This window comes from Malus sylvestris, chromosome 2 (assembly GCF_916048215.2).
Source record: "Malus sylvestris chromosome 2, drMalSylv7.2, whole genome shotgun sequence".
NCBI lineage: Eukaryota > Viridiplantae > Streptophyta > Magnoliopsida > Rosales > Rosaceae > Malus > Malus sylvestris.
Window position 1 is genome coordinate 1162273 of NC_062261.1, and position 19767 is coordinate 1182039.

The window sequence follows — 19767 nt, forward strand, 5'->3', positions numbered from 1 at the left end:
CGCGTTTATGGGCTATTTCTTGAGGGGTATTTGGCTTTTGTTTGACATTTGGCTTTTAGCCTAAAGATTTGGCTTGGGTTGGGCTGGGTTTAGGGAGGGGGGAATAAGTGGGGTAATTTGGAAAATAGCCCAGGGTTAGGTATGGTCTTATAAAAGCCAATTTTCAGACCCACTTGTCATTTCCGCTCCCTCAAACCCTAGGCGCCGTTGAGAACTCTTTGGAATCTCACCTTCACTCTCCATGTGAAGAACCTCTCACTCTCTCTTCCTTCACTTCTTAGCCAACCTCGAGAACCATACCCCAAGCTTTAACTGAATCAGTTGCCATATCTTTGCCAAAGCTTAGACTCGAGCTTAGCCCTTCTCTCTCACGATGGTTTTTCAACAAATCCAAGTTCCATTTGTCAATGAAAATCTTTCAAATCATAGCTCCAGTCATCACTGAAAGGTAACAATCTTCACTCTCTTCCATCCCTTTTGTGACTGCTCTTAGATTAAACGAAAAGATATGAGAACCATCTCACGCTTGTGTTCTGGTTATGTGCATGGAATAGGTTCTAGAAGATACGTGCTGGAAGGTTAAAATCCATGTGTCTCTGGTGTTCTAAAATTATAGCCTTCAACACATCCACTGTAGCTGCCAGGTGCACTTGCACCGAAACTTTGTTGTCATACCCGAGTTGGGCCACCCAAACATTTATGTTGGCATTGATGTTGTAGGGCATTGCAGGAGACTGCTTCTGTGTAAGAACTTGTATGGTTTCCCCCGCTAGTCGAACATTGTTCCATGAATACGACTAATTGTTCAAAGCATCAAAATTCTTCCAAAATATTAACCAAAATATACTAAGAATAGGGTAAAATATATAATATAAAATCTACTCATCAAAATACCCCCAAACTTAGCTTTTTGCTTGTCTTCAAGCAAAACAAGACTCAAACAAAAATAAAAACTTAACAAACTAGACAACTAGCTAAAACTCAACCAAGACAAAATTTCCACCTTCAAGTTGCAATCCATAGCAAATTTTAAAAACTAGAACATCTTTCAAAAGTTCCAACCAATCCCACCACAGAGTCTAAGCCATTTAGAATCAATTAGAAAAGAATTCACAAACTTTCTTTGGTGTAAAGTGAACCAACATAGTTAAGGAGACTCGACTAAAACCCTTACCTCTCGTCCTTCTTTATTTCACACATACTAACTTTAAATATAACTATCTTTCTTTTTCTTTTTCTCTTCAAATTTTTCTCTTTTTTTTTTCATATATAACAATTTTTTTTTCAGTAACAGTAGGGGTCGTGCAATGTCGGTTCACTTAAACTTTCGATCCAACCCATGTAACGAGCTTTAGGTCAATGACTCCCAAACCACTAGGGCTTTAGGGCAATAGGTGTAGAACACCCCTAAGGACTTATTAACCCGAGCTGAAAAGGCTACGAAACCAACTAACCACCCTGCCTCATGCCAAAACTCTACCGTTTAACGCGAGAATCACTGCTGATTAGGCAAGACTGGCCCGGTTACTAGGCAAAACCTCGGGTGAGACAATTATTACTTTATAACACAATAATAACCGACTTTACTTAAATAAAAAATAAAAAATAAACTGAGACTAAAAGTAATTGTTTCAATCTCACTCCCCACAAACCATGTTGATGTGATGTGCAAATTTCAAAGTATAATTCATGAATTAGTGTCTAAGCAATGATAAATAGAAAAGATTCTACTATGGGATTAATCTTCACCGTGTCCATTTGTTCTAATGTTTAAAGTAATCTATGAATATTAACTTAAAAAGAATGAAAATTTTTAATTGACATAAAAAAATTAAAAGCCTAAAATATACTTTCCCACCCCCAAACTTATTTCACACATTGTCCTCAAGGTGTGGAAAATAAATAGAAACTAAATAAACTAAAAGAAAAAGGAAAATAGAGAAGAAACAAAGAAATTAAAATAAACAAATAATAGAACAAATAGAAAAGAATCACCTGGATTCGAACTCAGGACCTGAGGCTGTGTGAAGACGCGCGGACCAACACGGACAAGTCCACACTTGTGTCAACGTGCGCAACAGCTGCTATAGAAACAGTTGTAGCAGCTGCATTTGTCATTTGAAAAAAAAACCCTAGAAGTTGCTACCCTATTTCCCTTTCCTCAAGCCCAGAGCCCCAAACGACTCTTTGTCTCCCATTTTGAAAATGTCCCTGTCCCAACAGACATGACAGGCCACATGTCACGCATCCATATGATGAATTCCATAGGATTCTAAAAGAAAGGTGTAGATGCACCCATTTCTCTCCCTTCTAATTGTTTTTTTTTTTCGGTTCAAGAAACTCCAGCTATGTACACGTGGCACACATCACTGCATTGAGCTCCTTAGGATTCCAAATGAACGGCCAAATCACTTTCACTTTTCTAAACGCTTTGTAAACCGCAGGTATCTTGCATTTCAATATAAACCAAAATAATTCTTTCATTTCTCTCAGCCTACTCTCTCTTTTCTCTCAGACCCCATATCTCTTTAATATGAAAAATAGATCTTCAAAATGAAAAGAGTTTTCCTTCTCTCTCTCTAGAAAATCTGAAAAAAAAATCTCTCTCAGAACTCTTCCCATGTGCAAACTCTCAAACCCAACCATTAATGCAAACCTCCATTTCATAGCAGCTCCTTCATCATCTCTAAGCACTACATCCTTAGCCTTCCATAAACCAGCAACAAACACACCTCTGTGAGTACCCAGCAGTGGTGGAAAATCGGTAAAACTGAACCCCAAAGGTAAAATCAGCCTCCAATTTTTTTTATTTCATTGTCAGATTTATTTGTTTTAGAGAAATGGAACAAGAACTAACACATGCATGTGGTTTTATCGGTGTAAGGACCCCTAATGATTGCAAATCTGACCCGATCGACACCCCTCGCTGGTCTTTACTGAAACCCAAAACCCTTAAATTGCTGCCATGGAAATGGGAAGGTAGGATCTGTGCATCTATTTAACTTTACTCAAGTAGCTTAATACGGTTGTTTTCATGTCTCAGATACTCCGTACTGCATGTGTATACTTATGTTTATTTCGTTTGTAGACACAGGTCATCGATCTGGAAGCTTAACAATGATAAGGAAAATGAAAACCAGCTATGACATTGCAAATCCTAGGGTTGCAGAGGTAAAACTGTTGTTCTCCACCAGTGATGAAACCCCAGTGTGGCTTCGGTGCAGAAATGATAAAGGACATGAACCGCGCGGACATCTCGAAATCTACTATCCATATGAAGGTAAGATAAATTCCAGACTCAGTTTGGATCCTGATCTGTATAAATGTTTGTTCTATGTCTCGGCATGTACTCATTTTGGTGTTCTTTGTGCAGGATAGGCAAATCAATAATAGATCCGAGTGAAAAAAAAAGGAATACACCCGCTTCAATAAATAAGAATAGTAAGAGTGTCCAGGAGGCCTAATTGGTGCATCTAGGAGGTAAAATTCGAATCCCTGCAAGTGTAATTGTTGGAGATCTGGTAATAAAAGTTGTACTCAATTTTGTGGTGTATGGACATGTGATTTAACTGTGCTCTGCATCCATGCATCGCAAAACTGAGCTGCAGAAAGTAACTCCTCAAAACTTGCCATGAAACTGGATTTGCAACAATCACCCCCAAACTTGCATCTGTGAATGACTACATGTTGACTGCTTTAAATTTCCAACATAGTGTAAATGTGGTTGATGTTAATGTAGACTTGCTGCTGGGTGCATGATTCCAGTATAGGATGCTCTATATTTTCCCTGTTTGCAACCTGTAATTAACCAATATGCGTTAAAAATAAATAAAAAAAAATCAACTGGCTAAATAAAGGAAGCAACATATTTTTGAATTTTTCACGTTTTTATTTTTTTATTTTTGTTAAAGTGAAAATCAAACGAAAAATAAAATTAGGAAAGAGTTTAGAAAAAATGGGCTGCCTCCCAATAAGTGCTTTATTTTAAGTCTGTAGCTAGACGTCGCAGAAGTCCGATGGCTAGATCACTGGTTCCTTCAGAGTCAAAGACTCGCTTGCACCAAATTTCCCTATGCATGGTTTAAGTTGATGTTTGGTAACCTTAAATGGGGAATCTTTGCCCTCAGCCGTGATGTCCACATTACCATTTTGAAAAACTTTAGTAACTAGAAAAGGACCTTTCCATTGAGACTCTTGTTTCCCTGGAGATGATTTGACATAGGAACTTAACAACCACACTTTTCTACCAGGCTGTATTTTCTTAAAATTTGGGCTGCCTAGCAAATTTTCATGTATTTTCTTAATGTTAATCGGCTGGTCATCATGTAGCACCCTTTGCTGTTGCATTTTAGGACTTATGCAATCATGAGTCAAATTCAGAAGCTTTATGGACAAATGGTCAGTTGATGATTTGCTCATAAATTTGGCCCGAGGTAAACCATCTAATGCATCAACATGCATGCATTCTTGCTTATCACCTAAATGTATGCTTGCTTCAAACAACCTAAAAACAACTGTTTGATCTTCGACCCGAAATGTTAGTGTTCCGGCTTCAACATCAATAAGAGTCCGGGCTATTGCTAAGAATGGGCGGCCCAAAATGATGGATGTTGTCAAATCCTCATCCATGTCCAACACCATAAAATCAGCTGGTAAATACAAATTGTCAACCTTCACAATAACATCTTCAATGATCCCTTTAGGATAGGTAATTGAACGGTCGGCCAATTGAATAATGTTGGAGGTTGGCTTCAGCTGTCTTTCACCCAAACGTTTTAAAACAATAAGGCATTAAGTTTACACTAGCACCTAAATCAATTAAAGCATTTTTAAAATCAGAATTGTCAATAGTACTAGTAAAACTCCCTGGATCTCATTTCTTTAGGGGCAACTTGTGTAATAGAACTGCGCTACATTGTTCTGTAAGAATCACTTTTTCAAAATCAACGAGCTTCTTTTTCTTTAAGCAAACATCCTTAAAAAACTTGGCATAAGATGGAATGTTCTTGATTGCATCAATTAATAGAAGATTATTTTGAACTTTAGCTAAAGTCTTTATAAAATCTGTCAATTGTTGATCTTTAACTTTCGACTTCAACCTTTCTGGATAAGGCATAGGAGGCACATAAACATGTTCTGCAGTTTTTGTGGTAGCTTTTGCAGTATTTTCGGATTTATCTTGTGGCTACCCAGAATCTGTTGAAATTACAGAATCTGCAAAAATTGCAAATTTAGTTTGGCGCTGTTCTGCTGCCCGCGAATTTCCAGCAGAATTTTCATATCTATTGTCATAACTTTTGCCAGACAGTAAGGTCCGTACAGCATTGCATTCTTCTCGTCCTCTTAGATTAGGTACTGTTTGATTAGGAAATGTACCCGGTGCTTTTTCTGAAACCTGCAACGCAATTTGCTCAATTTGTTTTTCCATATTTTTCATTGATGCATGCAGATTTTGGATTTCTTGACTGGTAGTATTAGCTAATTTTTCAATTGCGATCTCCCAAGTAGCCTTAGGTGTAGCAGGTTGATGTACCTGCTGTTGAAATTGAGGCCTAGAGTGCTGATCTTTGTCCCACTTTAAATTAGGATGATCTCTCCAACCTGGGTTGTAGAAATTTGAATACGGGTCGTATCGGGGACGTTGAAAATTATTAAATGAATTAACTTGCTCCGCTGTAAACTCCGAATAAGCATCTTTATGTGGACAGCTCAAAAAATCATGATTTGTCATGCTGCAAATGCTGCAGGCAGCTTGTAAAGGCTGCTGTACAACAACATGTGAACCCGAAATTCTTTGTAATAAAATGTCAAATTTTGCATCAAATCTTTCAAGCTTTTTCTCCATTATTACAATTTGTGCCGACACATATGGAGAACCGTTAGACATCTCAAAAACAAACCTAGATTGTTGCTGCTCAACTGTCCACTGTTGTGTATCTACTGCCATTTTTTCAAATAATAAACAAGCTTCTTATGCAGTTTTATCTTTGTACGAACCCCCGCATGAAGCGTTGACAAGAGTTTTTGTAGTCATATTTAACCCTTTGAAAAATATATGCATTTGATGAGTACTGTTAATACTGGAATGTGGACATTTTCAAATCAACTCTTTGAACCGCTCCCACGCATCATGAAACTCTTCATTTCGTTTTTGGGCAAAAGATAAACTCTTGATTTCTCATGTCAAGAGTCTTTGAAGCTGGATAATACTTGTTCAAAAATTTTTCACTAAGTTGGGCCAAAGTACTAATGCTTGCAGATGGGAGTGTGAGGAGCCATGTCCTTGCTTGATCTCTTAGAGTGTATGGAAACAAACGGAGCTTAATAGATTCGACTGAAGATCCTCTCACCAAAATATTTTTGCATCCCATTAAAAATTATGCAATATGCATGTTTGGATCGTGATAACCCATGAAATGTAGGTAGAATATTCAACATGTGCTGTTTTATTTCGAATGTAGACCCTTCCTCCACTGCCGGATAAGTAATGCAACTTGGTATGTTAGTGGTATGAGCTGTTAAAGACTCACCCAAAGGCTGACCCGCCTCTAGAATAACCAACATCATTTTTTCTTTACTGTGCAGATCCTCAGAAATTAAACATTGCTGAAAAGTCCCCTGTAGAGAAAGGAACCCACTGCAAATTTTTCCCCCTACGTCTCCTTAAAGTTTGCTCGAGTTCTAGATCAAAAGGAAGCAATTTCTGTACTATTGAACGGCTACTTACCATGCACAGATTTTCTTTGTAATCTGCACTGTGTAATCTGAGAAAAATAAAATAAAAACGAAAATTAATTTTTTGTTTTTATATGTATAAACAACAATAACTAACTGAAAATCTGATTAGAAGGAATTATTTTAAATAATCTCCGGCAACGGCACCATTTTCTTTATAGGGATTTTACTACTCATGTGAACGGGATAAAAACTCCTATAAAATACTTGCAAGAATTACAAGGTTATTGTAGTATAAACAGATCCTGTAAGGTCGTTCTCTACGGGGATTATTAAATAATTCGAAACAAACCAAATTCCAATTAACTATTGCAAAGTAGAAATTGAGATGATTGATTTTATAACTTACTTAAACTAAAAACGAATTTAATTAATTAAAATAAAACAATCTGCAATATTAAAACTGGAGGAAAAAGAAAACAGTTTTGGAGAAATCATATTAAGAAAGCACTAGGGTCCACCATTACCTAGCAATCCTATGAACTTTTACCAATTACTTATGATCTACACATGCCACTTTGAAGGTTAGATTTTCCTAATTTATATTCTATTTGGAACATCCAACATAGAACGTATATCTAACATCAAACCCATCCGGATGTTCGGATCAAATCTGAACATGAAAGACTTATTATGCTTTATGAAAATCCTTTGAAAAACCATGCAACCCTTAAGACGTGGTGTTCATCATAAGTGAAATTACAATTATTAATCACAAGAAGCCAGCGTCAATTTCAGGGAACCTTCCGACCAAAATTGCATCAAATTACTTTTCTAAAGATCCTAATGGTGATCAGGCATTAAGATAATTAGATAGTTTTTATCCCGGTGATTAACAATTCAAAGTATACATGCAATCAATCATAAGCAATTAAATAAAAATCACATATTCATGCTAAGGCTCATGGCTTCGCCCTAGCAATAGGAATTAGTTACGCATATTCATAATTGAAATCATAGAAAATATTACTAAAAAAAGGATTGAAAACACCTTTGAAAGAAAATTTCCAAGAACCTTAGCCATTCTCTCTGTCTCCAAAGTTGCATAAAAGAAAGCGTAGTCAAAAAACTGTAGACGGCCAAGCAATATATTTGCTAAGCCCCCACACAAACCCTAAAAACGGGTCCTTTATTCCCACTAGGGAACTAATAATAATAATAAAATAAAATAGGAAACATAACCCTAAATTAAATGGTAAAATTCGCCTAAAATCTAAACAGCCACGTTTTGGACCCATAAGCTGCTCCAAAACTGGCCCAATATAGCTGGATTTAATGTTTGGAATATTCTGAACACTTCTCCAGAAGGCCACGAACCCATCCGAGGTCATCTTGGGCTCCAAAAACGCAATTTAAGCCCAGAAACGTCATTTTCCAACACCGCACATCACTCCTTTATTTTATCGCCAGAAAATAACCGCTTGGTGGAAAAATCCCAAATTTTGATAAAATCAAGCTAAGTGACTCACAAACGTCCTCCAACTGGAATTACTCCAAAATTTGTCCATTTGGTCCTGTTTTGCTCCAGAGGAAGTCGAAAGTCCTATATTGAAAATACAATTGAAAGCATCAAAATTCTTCCAAAATATTAACCAAAATATACTAAGAATATGGTAAAATATATAATATAAAATCTACTCATCAACTGTCATCCATGATTGATTTATTGTGGGCAAACAAATAGAAATTTGGAATCTAGTGAAGTGATAGCCGACACGACTTCGTCAGCTCTGCTTCCAAAAGCACGGAAGTCTAGGGAGCCTAGTGAAGTGCTTCCAAATGCACGGAATCTAGTGAAGTGCTTTTGGAAGCACTTGACTAGATTCCAAATTTCTATTTGTTTGCCCACAAGAAATTAGTCATGGATGACAGTCAGTCGTATTCATGGAACAATGTTCGACTAGAGAGGGAAACCATACAAGTTCTTACACAAGAGCAATCTCATGCAATGCCCTACAACATCAATGCCAACATAAATGTTTGGGTGGTCCAACGCGGGTGTGACAGTAAAGTTCCGATGCAAGTGCACCCGACAGCTACAGTGGATATGTTGAAGGCTATAATTTCAGAACACCAGAGACACTTGGATTTCAACCTTCCATCATGTATCTTCTAGAACCTGTTCCATGAACAGAAAAGCACTGGATTGTTGTTCCAACTCAGTAATGTAAACTCTAATGAAAATTTATGTCTACAAAAACTTAAACTTCGTTTGGAAGTGCTGCAAATGTTCTTAGTGAAACGTTTTTGTGAACAAATATTTAGTAAAAATGCAAGTGAAAGTGCTTTTAGAATACAAAAATATTTTCTCTAAAAGTACTTTTAATCGATTTAAAACACTTTCAAACAAGTTCAGAAATGTTCATGTTTGTTGTATCTCTAAACTATCCTAATACAATTGTAGGCAATTGCAGCACAGCTAGAATGCCATATTTTCTTCCGCGTAAGTGTTACTATTCCCCTTTTGTGATTAGTTGGTTTTATTAATTGTATGTTTGTTTGTTAGGTTTTTCACCTTCATGTAAGGAGACAGATTTTTCAATGCGTTTGGAACACTACTTGTTATAGAAGTGTTGTATACAATTAGTTGGATATTTGAAAAAAAATCCAACACTTGTGTTAATGACATTTATACACGAGCCGTATTTTTGAAGTACTAAAAATTTTCTCGTAAGTGGGGAATGATGAAATTAATAAATTTTATTTTGCTCGTAAATGAACAGGAAGATTATATCATTGCTTTAGGTCCATTGCGTTGGTTGAAATTAGTGAAGAAAATTGCGGGAGATTGCATTCTTCACAAAGTGCGTCCGACTTGCATTATCAACACGTTGATACGGGACGCTCGAGTGATGCAGAGTTTTAAGCATTTGCATTTATGAAGGATTTCATATATATATCATTGTGAAACCCTAATACCAATTCACATCTTTTGCTTGATATTAACCAATATTGGCATGCCTAACATAACAAATAACTCATTTAAAAGAGTCGGATGCCTCCCTACGGTGTTCAAAGGCATTTTAAAATGGCAAGAGCTACAAATACTCACAAGGCGATTTGTGTGAGCCAAAATAGTTTTGGCACACCCGGAGATTCTTTGTGTTACATACCAAAATACATGCACTATAATTCAAACCTGATAAAAAAAAATGTTCCTATTTTAATACCACGAGAGTCGTCAAAAGAAAAAAATTTAACCAGTGCATAAGAAATTGAAAGGGTACAGGGGAAGCAACTATATCTCCTCAATGCCTACAGCCTACCATGATACTCAAGATTCCTAGATTCAAATTCCAGCGAAAGTCTTCTTGCCAGTGCCGGAAGATCCGGTAGGAGTCAACTTCAAGACGTTGAACCTCTTAGTCTTGGACAGCGGCCCGAACATTGGTAGAGAACAAAAGAAAATAAACAAAATGAGCACTAGCGCATGCCAAATTACATATATAAAGATGTAGTTAGTGTTGTGTTTGGCTCATACATTTGTGATTAATTATGAGTCATGTGTTGACAACAATTGAAGACCATGTGAATGCTACAAGGAAATGGCAGCAACCATGACTTTGTGTTTGCTTGCATGCAATTGTGCATGCTTTCTCTTCTATGCATTAAATAACAAATGGAGAAAAGTTGTACTTTATAGACTAGGTATAGACTTTGGTGCATGCTAGGTAGGCTAGGTAATAATTATGTCATGTGAATTTAAGACTTTTTGGTCTTGGTTGTTGGCATAGTTGCTAGTGCATGCCTATAACTAGATGCAATATTGTGCATTTAGTAATGCTTAGAAAGTGGGAAGGTAAGCATCATAGAAGCATCCAAGGGGGAGAGCATCCGGCTCTCCTATGGGAAAGGTTGAACATGGGTTGAGAGAAAATCAAGAGAGCTAGAGTGAAAAGTATTATAGTGAAAGAACTTTTGGGGTAGAGTGAGGCTCTTGGAAAAATTCTATGAGTGGGTGTGCAAGGGATTCGGGATTGAGTTATGTTGATTTAACTCATGTGTACTTGTACTGTTATTCTCATAGTGAAGAGTAATATCTCTACGGGGACGTAGGCATGTTTTTGCCGAACCTCATAAATTTCTCAGTGTCTTTATTTCTTGTATTTTATTTTGTTCAACTGAGTGTGATTTGGTGAGGTTGTAATCTGAATCTTGTTTCCGCACTGACGAACGGGCCAAGGCACAACAATTGGTATTAGAGCATCGTTGGACGCTTGGTTCGTTGGAGGTCCAGATTTGTTGTTCACCATGGAATTTTCAGTTGAGCAGTTTAATGAGAGTGGCTGTTTTACTCTTGGCAGATGAGAGTAATGAAGCCCGAAGAAAAGAAAGACATGTTCAGGGATGTTTGGATCAACTGCGAAAGTTGATGTTGAGGAAGAAAACAAAGGCCTCTTTCTTCTTACCTCACTTTCAGATTCGTACGACAACCTTGTGAAACTTTACTGCATGGAAAGATACAGTAAGTTTGGAGCAGGTGCAAGCTTCTTTGGTGTGGAATGATACACAAAGGAGACCATGGATGATGGTGGGCACGAGACTGCTTAAGCTATTCAAGGTTGGAATCGTGGAAAAAAATTGGAAAGAGGATCTGAGAGAAACAACAGGTTTAGATCCGGTTCCGGAAGCAAGGGTCCACAGTGCTATAGGTGCTAGGCCGGGTTGTAGCATGTTTGTAGTGGAAGACTTCGAGTATGCCCTCTAGGTACTCAGAAGCAACACTTTTCGTGGTGATGTATAGTCTCAAGTGTTGCAGGGGTTTTGCAGCAAGTGGAGCTATGGGATTCACAAGTGATGAGATGGTCCTGAAGGAGGAGAAGTGTGGGGAATTTTGTCTGGCTCGATGGGTTGTTGTTGGAAACGGGTGCGCTAACGAGTTTCCAGGTTGAAGACAATAAAGAGGAGAAAAACCTGTTGGAGGAGACGAGGATGTGTCGAGATCCTGTCTGAAGCTAAATGGTGATTTTTAGCTTGCAGCAGCTGCACATGCATTGGCAGTGACTGAATCGAAACAGGACCAACGAGGTTGATTCAGGGTGTGTATGCTGGTATGTAAGGCCAATAGGCTTTGGTGATGGGTGCAAGGATTTTTGCATGGTGTATTCGCCAAGGTGGAGATTGTTGTGTTTGGCTCATACATTTGTGAGTAATTATGAGTCATGTGTTGAGAACAATTGAAGACCATGTGAATGCTACAGGGAAATGGCAGCAACCGTGACTTTGTGTTTGCTTGCATGCAATTGTGCATGCTTTCTCTTCTATGCATTAAATAACAAATGGAGAAACGTTGTACTTTATAGACTAGGTATAGACTTTGGAAAAGTTGTACTTTATACACTAGGTATAGACTTCGGTGCATGCTAGGTAGGCTAGGTAATAATTATGTCATGTGAATTTAAGACTTTTTGGTCTTGGTTGTTGGCATAGTTGCTAGTGCATGCCTATAACTAGATGCAATATTTGTGCATTTAGTAATGCTTAGAAAGTGGGAAGGTAAGCATCATAGAAGCATCCAAGGGGGAGAGCATCCGGCTCTCCATGGGAAAGGTTGAACATGGGTTGAGAGAAAATCAAGAGAGCTAGAGTGAAAAGTATTCTAGTAAAAGAATTTTTGGAGTAGAGTGAGGCTCTTGGGAAAATTCTATGAATGGGTGTGCAAGAGATTTGGGATTGAGTTATGTTGATTTAACTCATGTGTACTTGTACTGTTATTCTCATAGTGAAGAGCAATATCTTTACAGGGATGTAGGCATGTTTTTGCCGAACCTCGTAAATTTCTCAGTGTCTTTATTTCTTGTATTTTATTCTGTTCAACTGAGTGTGATTTGGTGATGTTGTAATCTGAATCTCGTTTTCGCACTGACAAACGGGCCAAGGCACAACAGTTAGAAACGAACGGAGGTAAATCACCTGCACTGGCCGATGGTAACATGGTCTCCTTCCTTCACACGGAAACATGGAGATACATGAGCCGGATGTTGGAATGTCTCTTTTCATATCGTAAGTAAGCGGCATGAAAGAAAAAGATTTCAGAAGAGCAAAGAGGATGGTACTTGTTAATTCTCCAAAATGACTACAGATACAATAGAAAGTGAAAAAAAATGATCGCGAACGTCATACCTCTGATATTTCTTGATATAATGTAGATAATTCCTTCGAACGATGATTGTTTTATTCATCTTAGCACTATGGCAAGTGCCAGCCAAGATGCGGCCCCTGGTAGAAACATTTCCAGTGAAAGAGCATTTCTTGTCAATGTAAGTCCCTGTAAGATACAATAAGCACGGGTAGCTATCGTATCAGCAAATTAATAGAACACTGCGCATACCCGATACTGAGACAAGAAATGAAGAGTACAACCATGCTCAATTTGGAGTAGAACTATGAACCGAACTTTGGAAATCCCAAAAAACATAAGCATTTCAAGTGATTGATTTGAAATTCGAGTTATTTCACGGAACAACACTCATATTGAGATCATAATGGTACCTAAACTTTCTGTTAGAACTTAGAAGTCAACCCGCCACAATAGTCTTTGTCTGCTTAATTCTTCTAATTCAAAGGTAGTCGTGTATACGCTAATCAACCACATTGCTGCATACCCTGAAGACTTCACAAATGCAAATCATCCATAAAATGGGCAAATGCTAATGCAACATTACTCAGACACCGTGTTCTAATCAATCCGGTTACAACTAATCAATCATACTAAAACGCTTCAAATTCATTCATTGCATAACTTGAACTACTATACATATACAAGATAGTAAGATACATAAGTAGAAGGAAGAGAGAGAGAGAGAAGGGTGGGAGGGGGGCCTTCAATGGCATCCCTGGGGGTCTTGAAACCGAGCCCAACGCTCTTCCAGAACCGGTTGCCGCCCTTTCCGGGTCTCTTCTCTTTCCCAGATTTCTTCGAGCTGGTTAATAAATTCGATTACAGTGGAACAAAAATAAAAATAAAATTATAAATAAAGCCCAAATGCAAATGCATAATAAAGCAAAACAAATTTAAAGCAAACAAATCTTAATCCCAACAAGAAAATTGAAATTTATTTGATTAACCGGTTACCTGATGAACACTTTGGGCTGCTTCAGAAACGCCTAGTCAGTCTGCAACCAAAAATGTCAAAAATATCAAATAGAACGACTGCTTGAAAGATATAAACGACGACATTTTGGACACGGTAACAACTAGCAGGTATAGCAGAAAAGAACCGACCTGTTCCGCCATGATTGATATCTCGAGAGGAGTCCAGGTGTTAGCACAGGAGGCGATTCAACGTTCCACAAAACCCTACCCCTCTCACGTTGGCGCGCCGCACGCGTGTTTGTATTAGCATATAACTTTAAAAAAAGGCGCGAATTGAGTGAGTTCGGGCCGGGATATTTTGGGCCGACTCCCACTCTGCCAGCCTTTGTTTCCGTTTCTTTTTTTCGATAAAAGAATTTCAAGTTTATTTTTATTACGAGCATATTACTAATCTAAGTTATATTTAACAGTTACTTGTTTGAAAAAAAACATATTCACTTGATCAATTTACTACTTGTGGGAGATTTTGTCAAATATCGTAGTACCGTTTATACATACAATTAATCGTATGTTCACGACAGATGATGAGTGGGACCAAGTAGTCAGGTGTAAAATTCTTATCCGTTAGCCCGTCAAGTTGGACAAAGATCCTCTCCGAATCTCACTATCCAAAGTCCAAGGACCAGACAATCCGAACCATTCAAATTAAATTTGACAGTCCTCATAAACTTATTCCATCAGCTTGGGTCACAAAAATCAAGTACTTCGATCTCTCTAGCACACAAACCAAGGGCCCATATTTCGTGGTCCTTACCTTAGCCTACGAACACTAAGGTCCAGAAAGGATCCAAATTCCGTCAGGTTAGTCCAAATGGTGAGGAATGGAAATTAACAAAGCATCTATCTGCCTTCTGTGGATCAAAACTCCATTGAAAACTAGGCATTAATTAGCAAAGACGAAATTCTGTTTCATGAATTTTATGTAACACTATGATATGACATCCGACCAAAAACTATATCTCAATACTATCTCCACAACTCGAAAGAAATTTTTCCACCGTCACGCATGAAGTGAAAATAAGAAGCAATCTGTGTTGAAAAAAAAAAAACCATACTTAATGATTGTGCTAAAAAAAATCGGCAGGAGTCAACTTCAAGACGTTGAACCTCTTAGTCTTGGGCAGCGGCCTGAACATTGGTAGAGAACAAAAGAAAATAAACAAAATGAGCACTAGCGCATGCCAAATTACATACATAAACATGTAGTTAAAAACGAGCTAAGGTAAATCACCTGCACTGGCCGATGGTAACATGATCTCCTTCCTTCACACGGAAGCATGGAGATACGTGAGCCGGATGTTGGAATGTCTCTTTTCATATCTTAAGTAAGCGGCATGAAAGAAAAAGATTTCAGAAGAGCAAAGAGGATGGTACTTGTTAATTCTCCAAAATGACTACAGATACAATAGAAAGTGAAAAAAAATGATCGCGAACGTCATACCTCTGATATTTCTTGATATAATGTAGATAATTCCTTCGAACGATGATTGTTTTATTCATCTTAGCACTATGGCAAGTGCCAGCCAAGATGCGGCCCCTATAGAAACATTTCCAATGAAAGGGCATTTCTTATCAACGTAAGTCCCTGTAAGATGCAAAAAGCACATGTAGCCATCGTATCAGCAAATACAACACGGCACGTACCCAATACTGAGATAAGAAATAAACAGTACAACTTGGCTCAATTGGAGTAGATCTACGAACCGAACATTGGAAATCCCAAAAAACATAAGCATTTCAAGTGATTGATTTGAAATTCGAGTTATTTCACAGACTAACACTCATATATTGCGCCTCTCATTGGTCCAGATTGCTAATGGTTCTCGTTCTCCTTATCTCCATTAGCCAATTAAGTACTATCTTGATCCAGCTGCTTAGGGAACTGTTTGGATATAAGAAGGGCCATCGGATTGTGTTAAGGGAAACTGAGGGGTTCAGATTAGAAGTAGATCAAGAGAAATAAAATTAACCATGAAAATGATGGTGTGTTTTCATAGAAAAGATAGAGTTGCTGGAATTCTTTCTAACTCAAATACAAAGCAAATGGAAAAGTTACAGAAATACAATGCATCTATACTAACTCAAATACAATGCAAACGGAAAAGTTACAGAAATCGAATCGACTCGATCAAGAAGGGCCAATCTCTCGTACAAAAATGTATAAGAAAAAAAAACCAACTTTGATACAATACAGACAGGACTCTCAGAAATATCGAATTGACTCAAAATTTGACATACATGGTGAAAATAACTACATAATTACATCCAATGTGTATAAAAATATCAATCTTTCAATTGAGCATTATAATTTGACACCAAAATCAAGGGCACGAACTGCAATTCAGTGAAGGGTCAAATTGAACACAATCAGCAAAAACTCAACTTAGATTCTGAAATTCACAGTCAAATCAACACAAATTCCCACCCAAGGTTCTTCACCAACCGGCATTTCTTTCAAACTTCATAGTCAAATCAACACAAATCAACTTACTAATCGACGTGGGAATGACACCGGTAAGATTATTACTGCAAAGGAAAAGCTCTTCAAGTGAAGCTAAATTCCCTATCTCCTCAGGCATTTCACCAAACACATAATTCTCACAGAGGTAAAGCTTTCTAAGGTTGGTCATTTTGCAGAAAGTGGTCAACATTTCTCCATGAAACCTATTTGTGCACAAGTCGAGAATCTCGAGATAATGACAATTTGCCAAACCCTTAATGAAAGGACCAGAGAAGAAGTTCTTGGACACATTGAATTCAGTTAAGGAAGGAAGATTACAAATGCTTGGAGACAAAGTGCCAGACAAATTAAGTCCATTGAGATTTATAGAAGTTACCTTGAAATTAAAACAACGAACTCCAGTCCAATTGCAAGGATTTGAATATGCTGAATTCTAGGACACACACACACCCAAAATCAGCATACCCATATGGAAGGACACACCCACACACACAGAGTACATACATACATACAGACACATACAATCATAGACTATATACATATCAATTATTAGATGAAATTCAACGATGGCAGAACAAATATTAGATGAAATTCAACAAATCCACTCCAATAAAGGCTCTGAGAACTAGCAGATGAAATTTATATCAAATTCACTTTATGACAAATATTAGAAATCAGGATGTGTCAATCATAAGAAGAACAATAGTGAGAACGCATAAAAGTTGAAATTTGAAAACCCCAAATTTTAATATCAATTTGAACCTAAAAATCAAAACCCTAATTTATTTTCAATTGCTCAGATCACTTATTGAAAAGTTTTCAAACCAAAACAATGAAGTCGTTCATAGCCCAGTAATAATTTACCAGACAAAATCGAAGTCGTTCACAATCAGCAAAAGAAAATCGTCAGATTCGAAATTTACCTAACGAGGAGCAGAGGAGGACGAGCAGGACGCAGAGGAGGGCGAGCAGGACGAGGGTGAAGGAGTAGGACGTCTTCTCTCGCAGACAAGCGCGAATCTCTCTCTCGCTGGACGGGCTTTAGCAGTACCGTGAAATTTGGGGGTCCTCACTAAGAACTCTTAGCGAAGGAGTATGTCTGAGCGAGTCCGGGTTTATCCCACTAAACTCAGTCCCTCTACCTACCAAACATGGGACTACACTAAATACTTAATCCAGTCTAGTCTAGTCCCTCTTAGTGAGGCCAAACAAACACCCCTCAATTTCTTTGAGGTAGTGCGCAGTCGAACAACATGCAGCCTTGCCCCCACATTTCAAGGAAATATCTTTTTATTTTTGTCTAAGGAAATATCATATCAATTGGGTAATTTCATGGGTGGAGAAGCTGTTGAGTATATAGGTGCAACAGCCTGCATGCAAATGAATAGGATGAAGTTGTTGCCACTATAGGTTGTAAAAGAGTTAAGGATACTGAGGAAGGTTGTAAAAGACTTAAAGACTTTCGAAGTCGTGACCTGAAAGCCTACTGGCATGTACGGAACACGCAAATACACACGAGACACACCAGGGCCAACATGACGGCTTGTACTTGAAGCCGGATCAGTTCCTACACAGAGAGTTGGCAGTATGAAAACAATGTCAATGACGTTAACAGTTGAATCAAAGATCTAGAAGAGAAATAAGGTTTGCCACTAATGGTAACCAATCTTACGAAACAACCCAGGAACCCAAACAATCAGACAGTTTGCCATCAATGTGTCCATAACTTAAAACGTGTTAACAAATGTAGAATTGTAGAATACTGTAAGGTTGTGAATGACAATGAATGATGTATTGGATTACTTATGTTGTAGGCCACTTGTTTATTGAGTTGTTAACAACTTAAGTAATCTGATAGTCATAATGAAATAAGGATTATGGAGTCTTATCCTTTGCAATTGACCTAAAGAAATCTGATGGATTTCACTACAAAGATATAGTATCATGGTGGGACTTAAACACTTAAGTGATAGGGTTTGACTTTCACAACCAAAAATAGGTTGGCTGTGATTAAACCCTAATGATATAAATACTATGGTGAAGTCCCTGCTTCCATACGCTTAATCTCTTAGATACGTTAAACCCTATTCATATAGCAGAGAGATATTATTAAAGTACTGGAAGTAAAAGACAACCTAGAAATCTGCAATGTCTTCTGTATTCCACATATAAGTTTAATATAATTAGTTAATCTCTATTTTATATTGATTTGATTTATTCGTGATCATAATGTCTTATTGTTGTGATTTCAGAATATGTCTTACAGTATCAGAGCCGCACAACAAGCTTAGGGTCCGATATAAAGGTATAAGCAAATTTGTTTATTGAAGATGATTAACATACTAAGAAAATGTTGGTTGGATGCCTTCTACTATTCCATCTCACGAAAAAAAAATTTGATGCTTCCGCAATTTTGTGTTGGTATGCAATGATCTTTCGTGGTTAATAATATATGGATTGGTCTGGGTGGTGACTATGAATACTGCTGCCCTTAAGTAGTTTTCATGAAATTTAATTATTTATTTTTCTTGTTGGCACTCATTTAATTATTAAGAGTGGGTATGTTTTGGTTCGACTAATTGCGCTCTTGTGATATGATTCTGTGGAGTTTTTCTTGCTTCCGCGTTTTTTTTTTATTTTTTTATTTTTATTTTTTTTATTCTTGTATGTATATGTTAACCTTGTATTGCCGAGAAGATCGTGTCATCTATGTTGTGATTTTTCTAATTATATGAATCAAGTATCTTTAAATAAATTATTTATTACGTTTACCTGGGCATCAAGATAAACTGAAATTTGGTATACAACTCTAACTAGGTTTGTTGTATGCGACTTATGGACTCCTATTTGATAATTATGAATTATTAATTAATAAATATATATATCAAGGTCACTATTGTTTTCGGTGAACGATGACCTAATTTTATCTTGGGTAATATTTCGATTTATTATATAATTTTCTGATTATTAATTTAGTTGATAAATATTACCCGTTCCTATTTGATTATTAAAAGAAAAGAAAAAAAAAGGTTAAAACATGGGAACAGTAAATGGTTTTTCCCTCGCGTGAGGGTTGCTGTTCATCAATGCCCAGCTTACACCAACCTCCTTCAATCACTGTAATGCTCGAATTGAAGCTTGAAATTTCGGGGTATTCCCGCGAAGGTATGAAACTGCTTTTCATAAATTATTGCAATTTGGTTGAATTGAAATTAAGCTTTTGGTTCCAACTGAATTGATTTTGTGATATTATAATTGAGAAGTTGAAAACTATCCTGTTGTTTTGAAGCAAATACAGTGTTTTCATTTGGGATTAATTCAATTTTGCAGTTTTCGACTCTTATCCTTATAGCGCATATGCAAATGAATAAGTAAGTTTTGGTTCTTGGTTATTTCTCTATGAAGTGATAGTCGCTTCTATTATTGCAATGAATATTACTTTTAGTATTCTCTAAAATTGGTTGTCCGTTTCAAT

At 37.2% G+C, this 19767-nt stretch overlaps 2 protein-coding genes, 1 long non-coding RNA gene and 2 pseudogenes across 6 annotated transcripts; 2 read left to right on the forward strand and 3 right to left on the reverse strand.

The window, feature by feature from the left end:
• The first annotated feature begins 2516 nt into the window (after window positions 1-2516).
• Window positions 2517-6778, forward strand: LOC126614061 (uncharacterized). Of its 2 annotated transcripts, none has more exons than XM_050281700.1 (4): window positions 2517-2979; window positions 3089-3280; window positions 3374-3480; window positions 6586-6778. In XM_050281700.1, the coding sequence occupies exons 1-3, from the start codon at window positions 2841-2843 to the stop codon at window positions 3376-3378; spliced, it is 336 nt and encodes a 111-aa protein (XP_050137657.1). In that variant the 5' UTR covers window positions 2517-2840; the 3' UTR covers window positions 3379-3480; window positions 6586-6778. The 2 variants fall into 2 exon arrangements, with proteins under 2 accessions (XP_050137657.1, XP_050137656.1); XM_050281699.1 differs by having other exon boundaries at window positions 3379-3480.
• On the forward strand, window positions 6080-6185 carry LOC126614127 (small nucleolar RNA R71; annotated as a pseudogene).
• Window positions 6779-8763: 1985 nt separating the features above from the next.
• Window positions 8764-13274, reverse strand: LOC126614064 (uncharacterized). Its single transcript, XM_050281706.1, has 4 exons — window positions 13099-13274; window positions 12859-13003; window positions 12649-12727; window positions 8764-8854 (listed from the first exon to the last, which is right to left on the reverse strand). Exons 1-4 carry the CDS (start codon window positions 13157-13159, stop codon window positions 8837-8839), a joined length of 303 nt encoding a protein of 100 aa, XP_050137663.1. The 5' UTR covers window positions 13160-13274; the 3' UTR covers window positions 8764-8836.
• Window positions 13275-13281: 7 nt separating this feature from the next.
• On the reverse strand, window positions 13282-13972 carry LOC126614067 (40S ribosomal protein S11-like; annotated as a pseudogene).
• Window positions 13973-14700: 728 nt separating this feature from the next.
• Window positions 14701-17553, reverse strand: LOC126614068 (uncharacterized). Of its 3 annotated transcripts, none has more exons than XR_007620256.1 (6): window positions 17216-17553; window positions 16669-16725; window positions 15536-15713; window positions 15273-15416; window positions 15063-15151; window positions 14701-14959 (listed from the first exon to the last, which is right to left on the reverse strand). It is a non-coding gene; the product is annotated as an uncharacterized LOC126614068 (long non-coding RNA). The 3 variants fall into 3 exon arrangements; XR_007620257.1 differs by having other exon boundaries at window positions 15611-15713; window positions 17216-17542; XR_007620255.1 differs by lacking the exon at window positions 15536-15713 and having other exon boundaries at window positions 17216-17501.
• Window positions 17554-19767: the final 2214 nt, after the last annotated feature.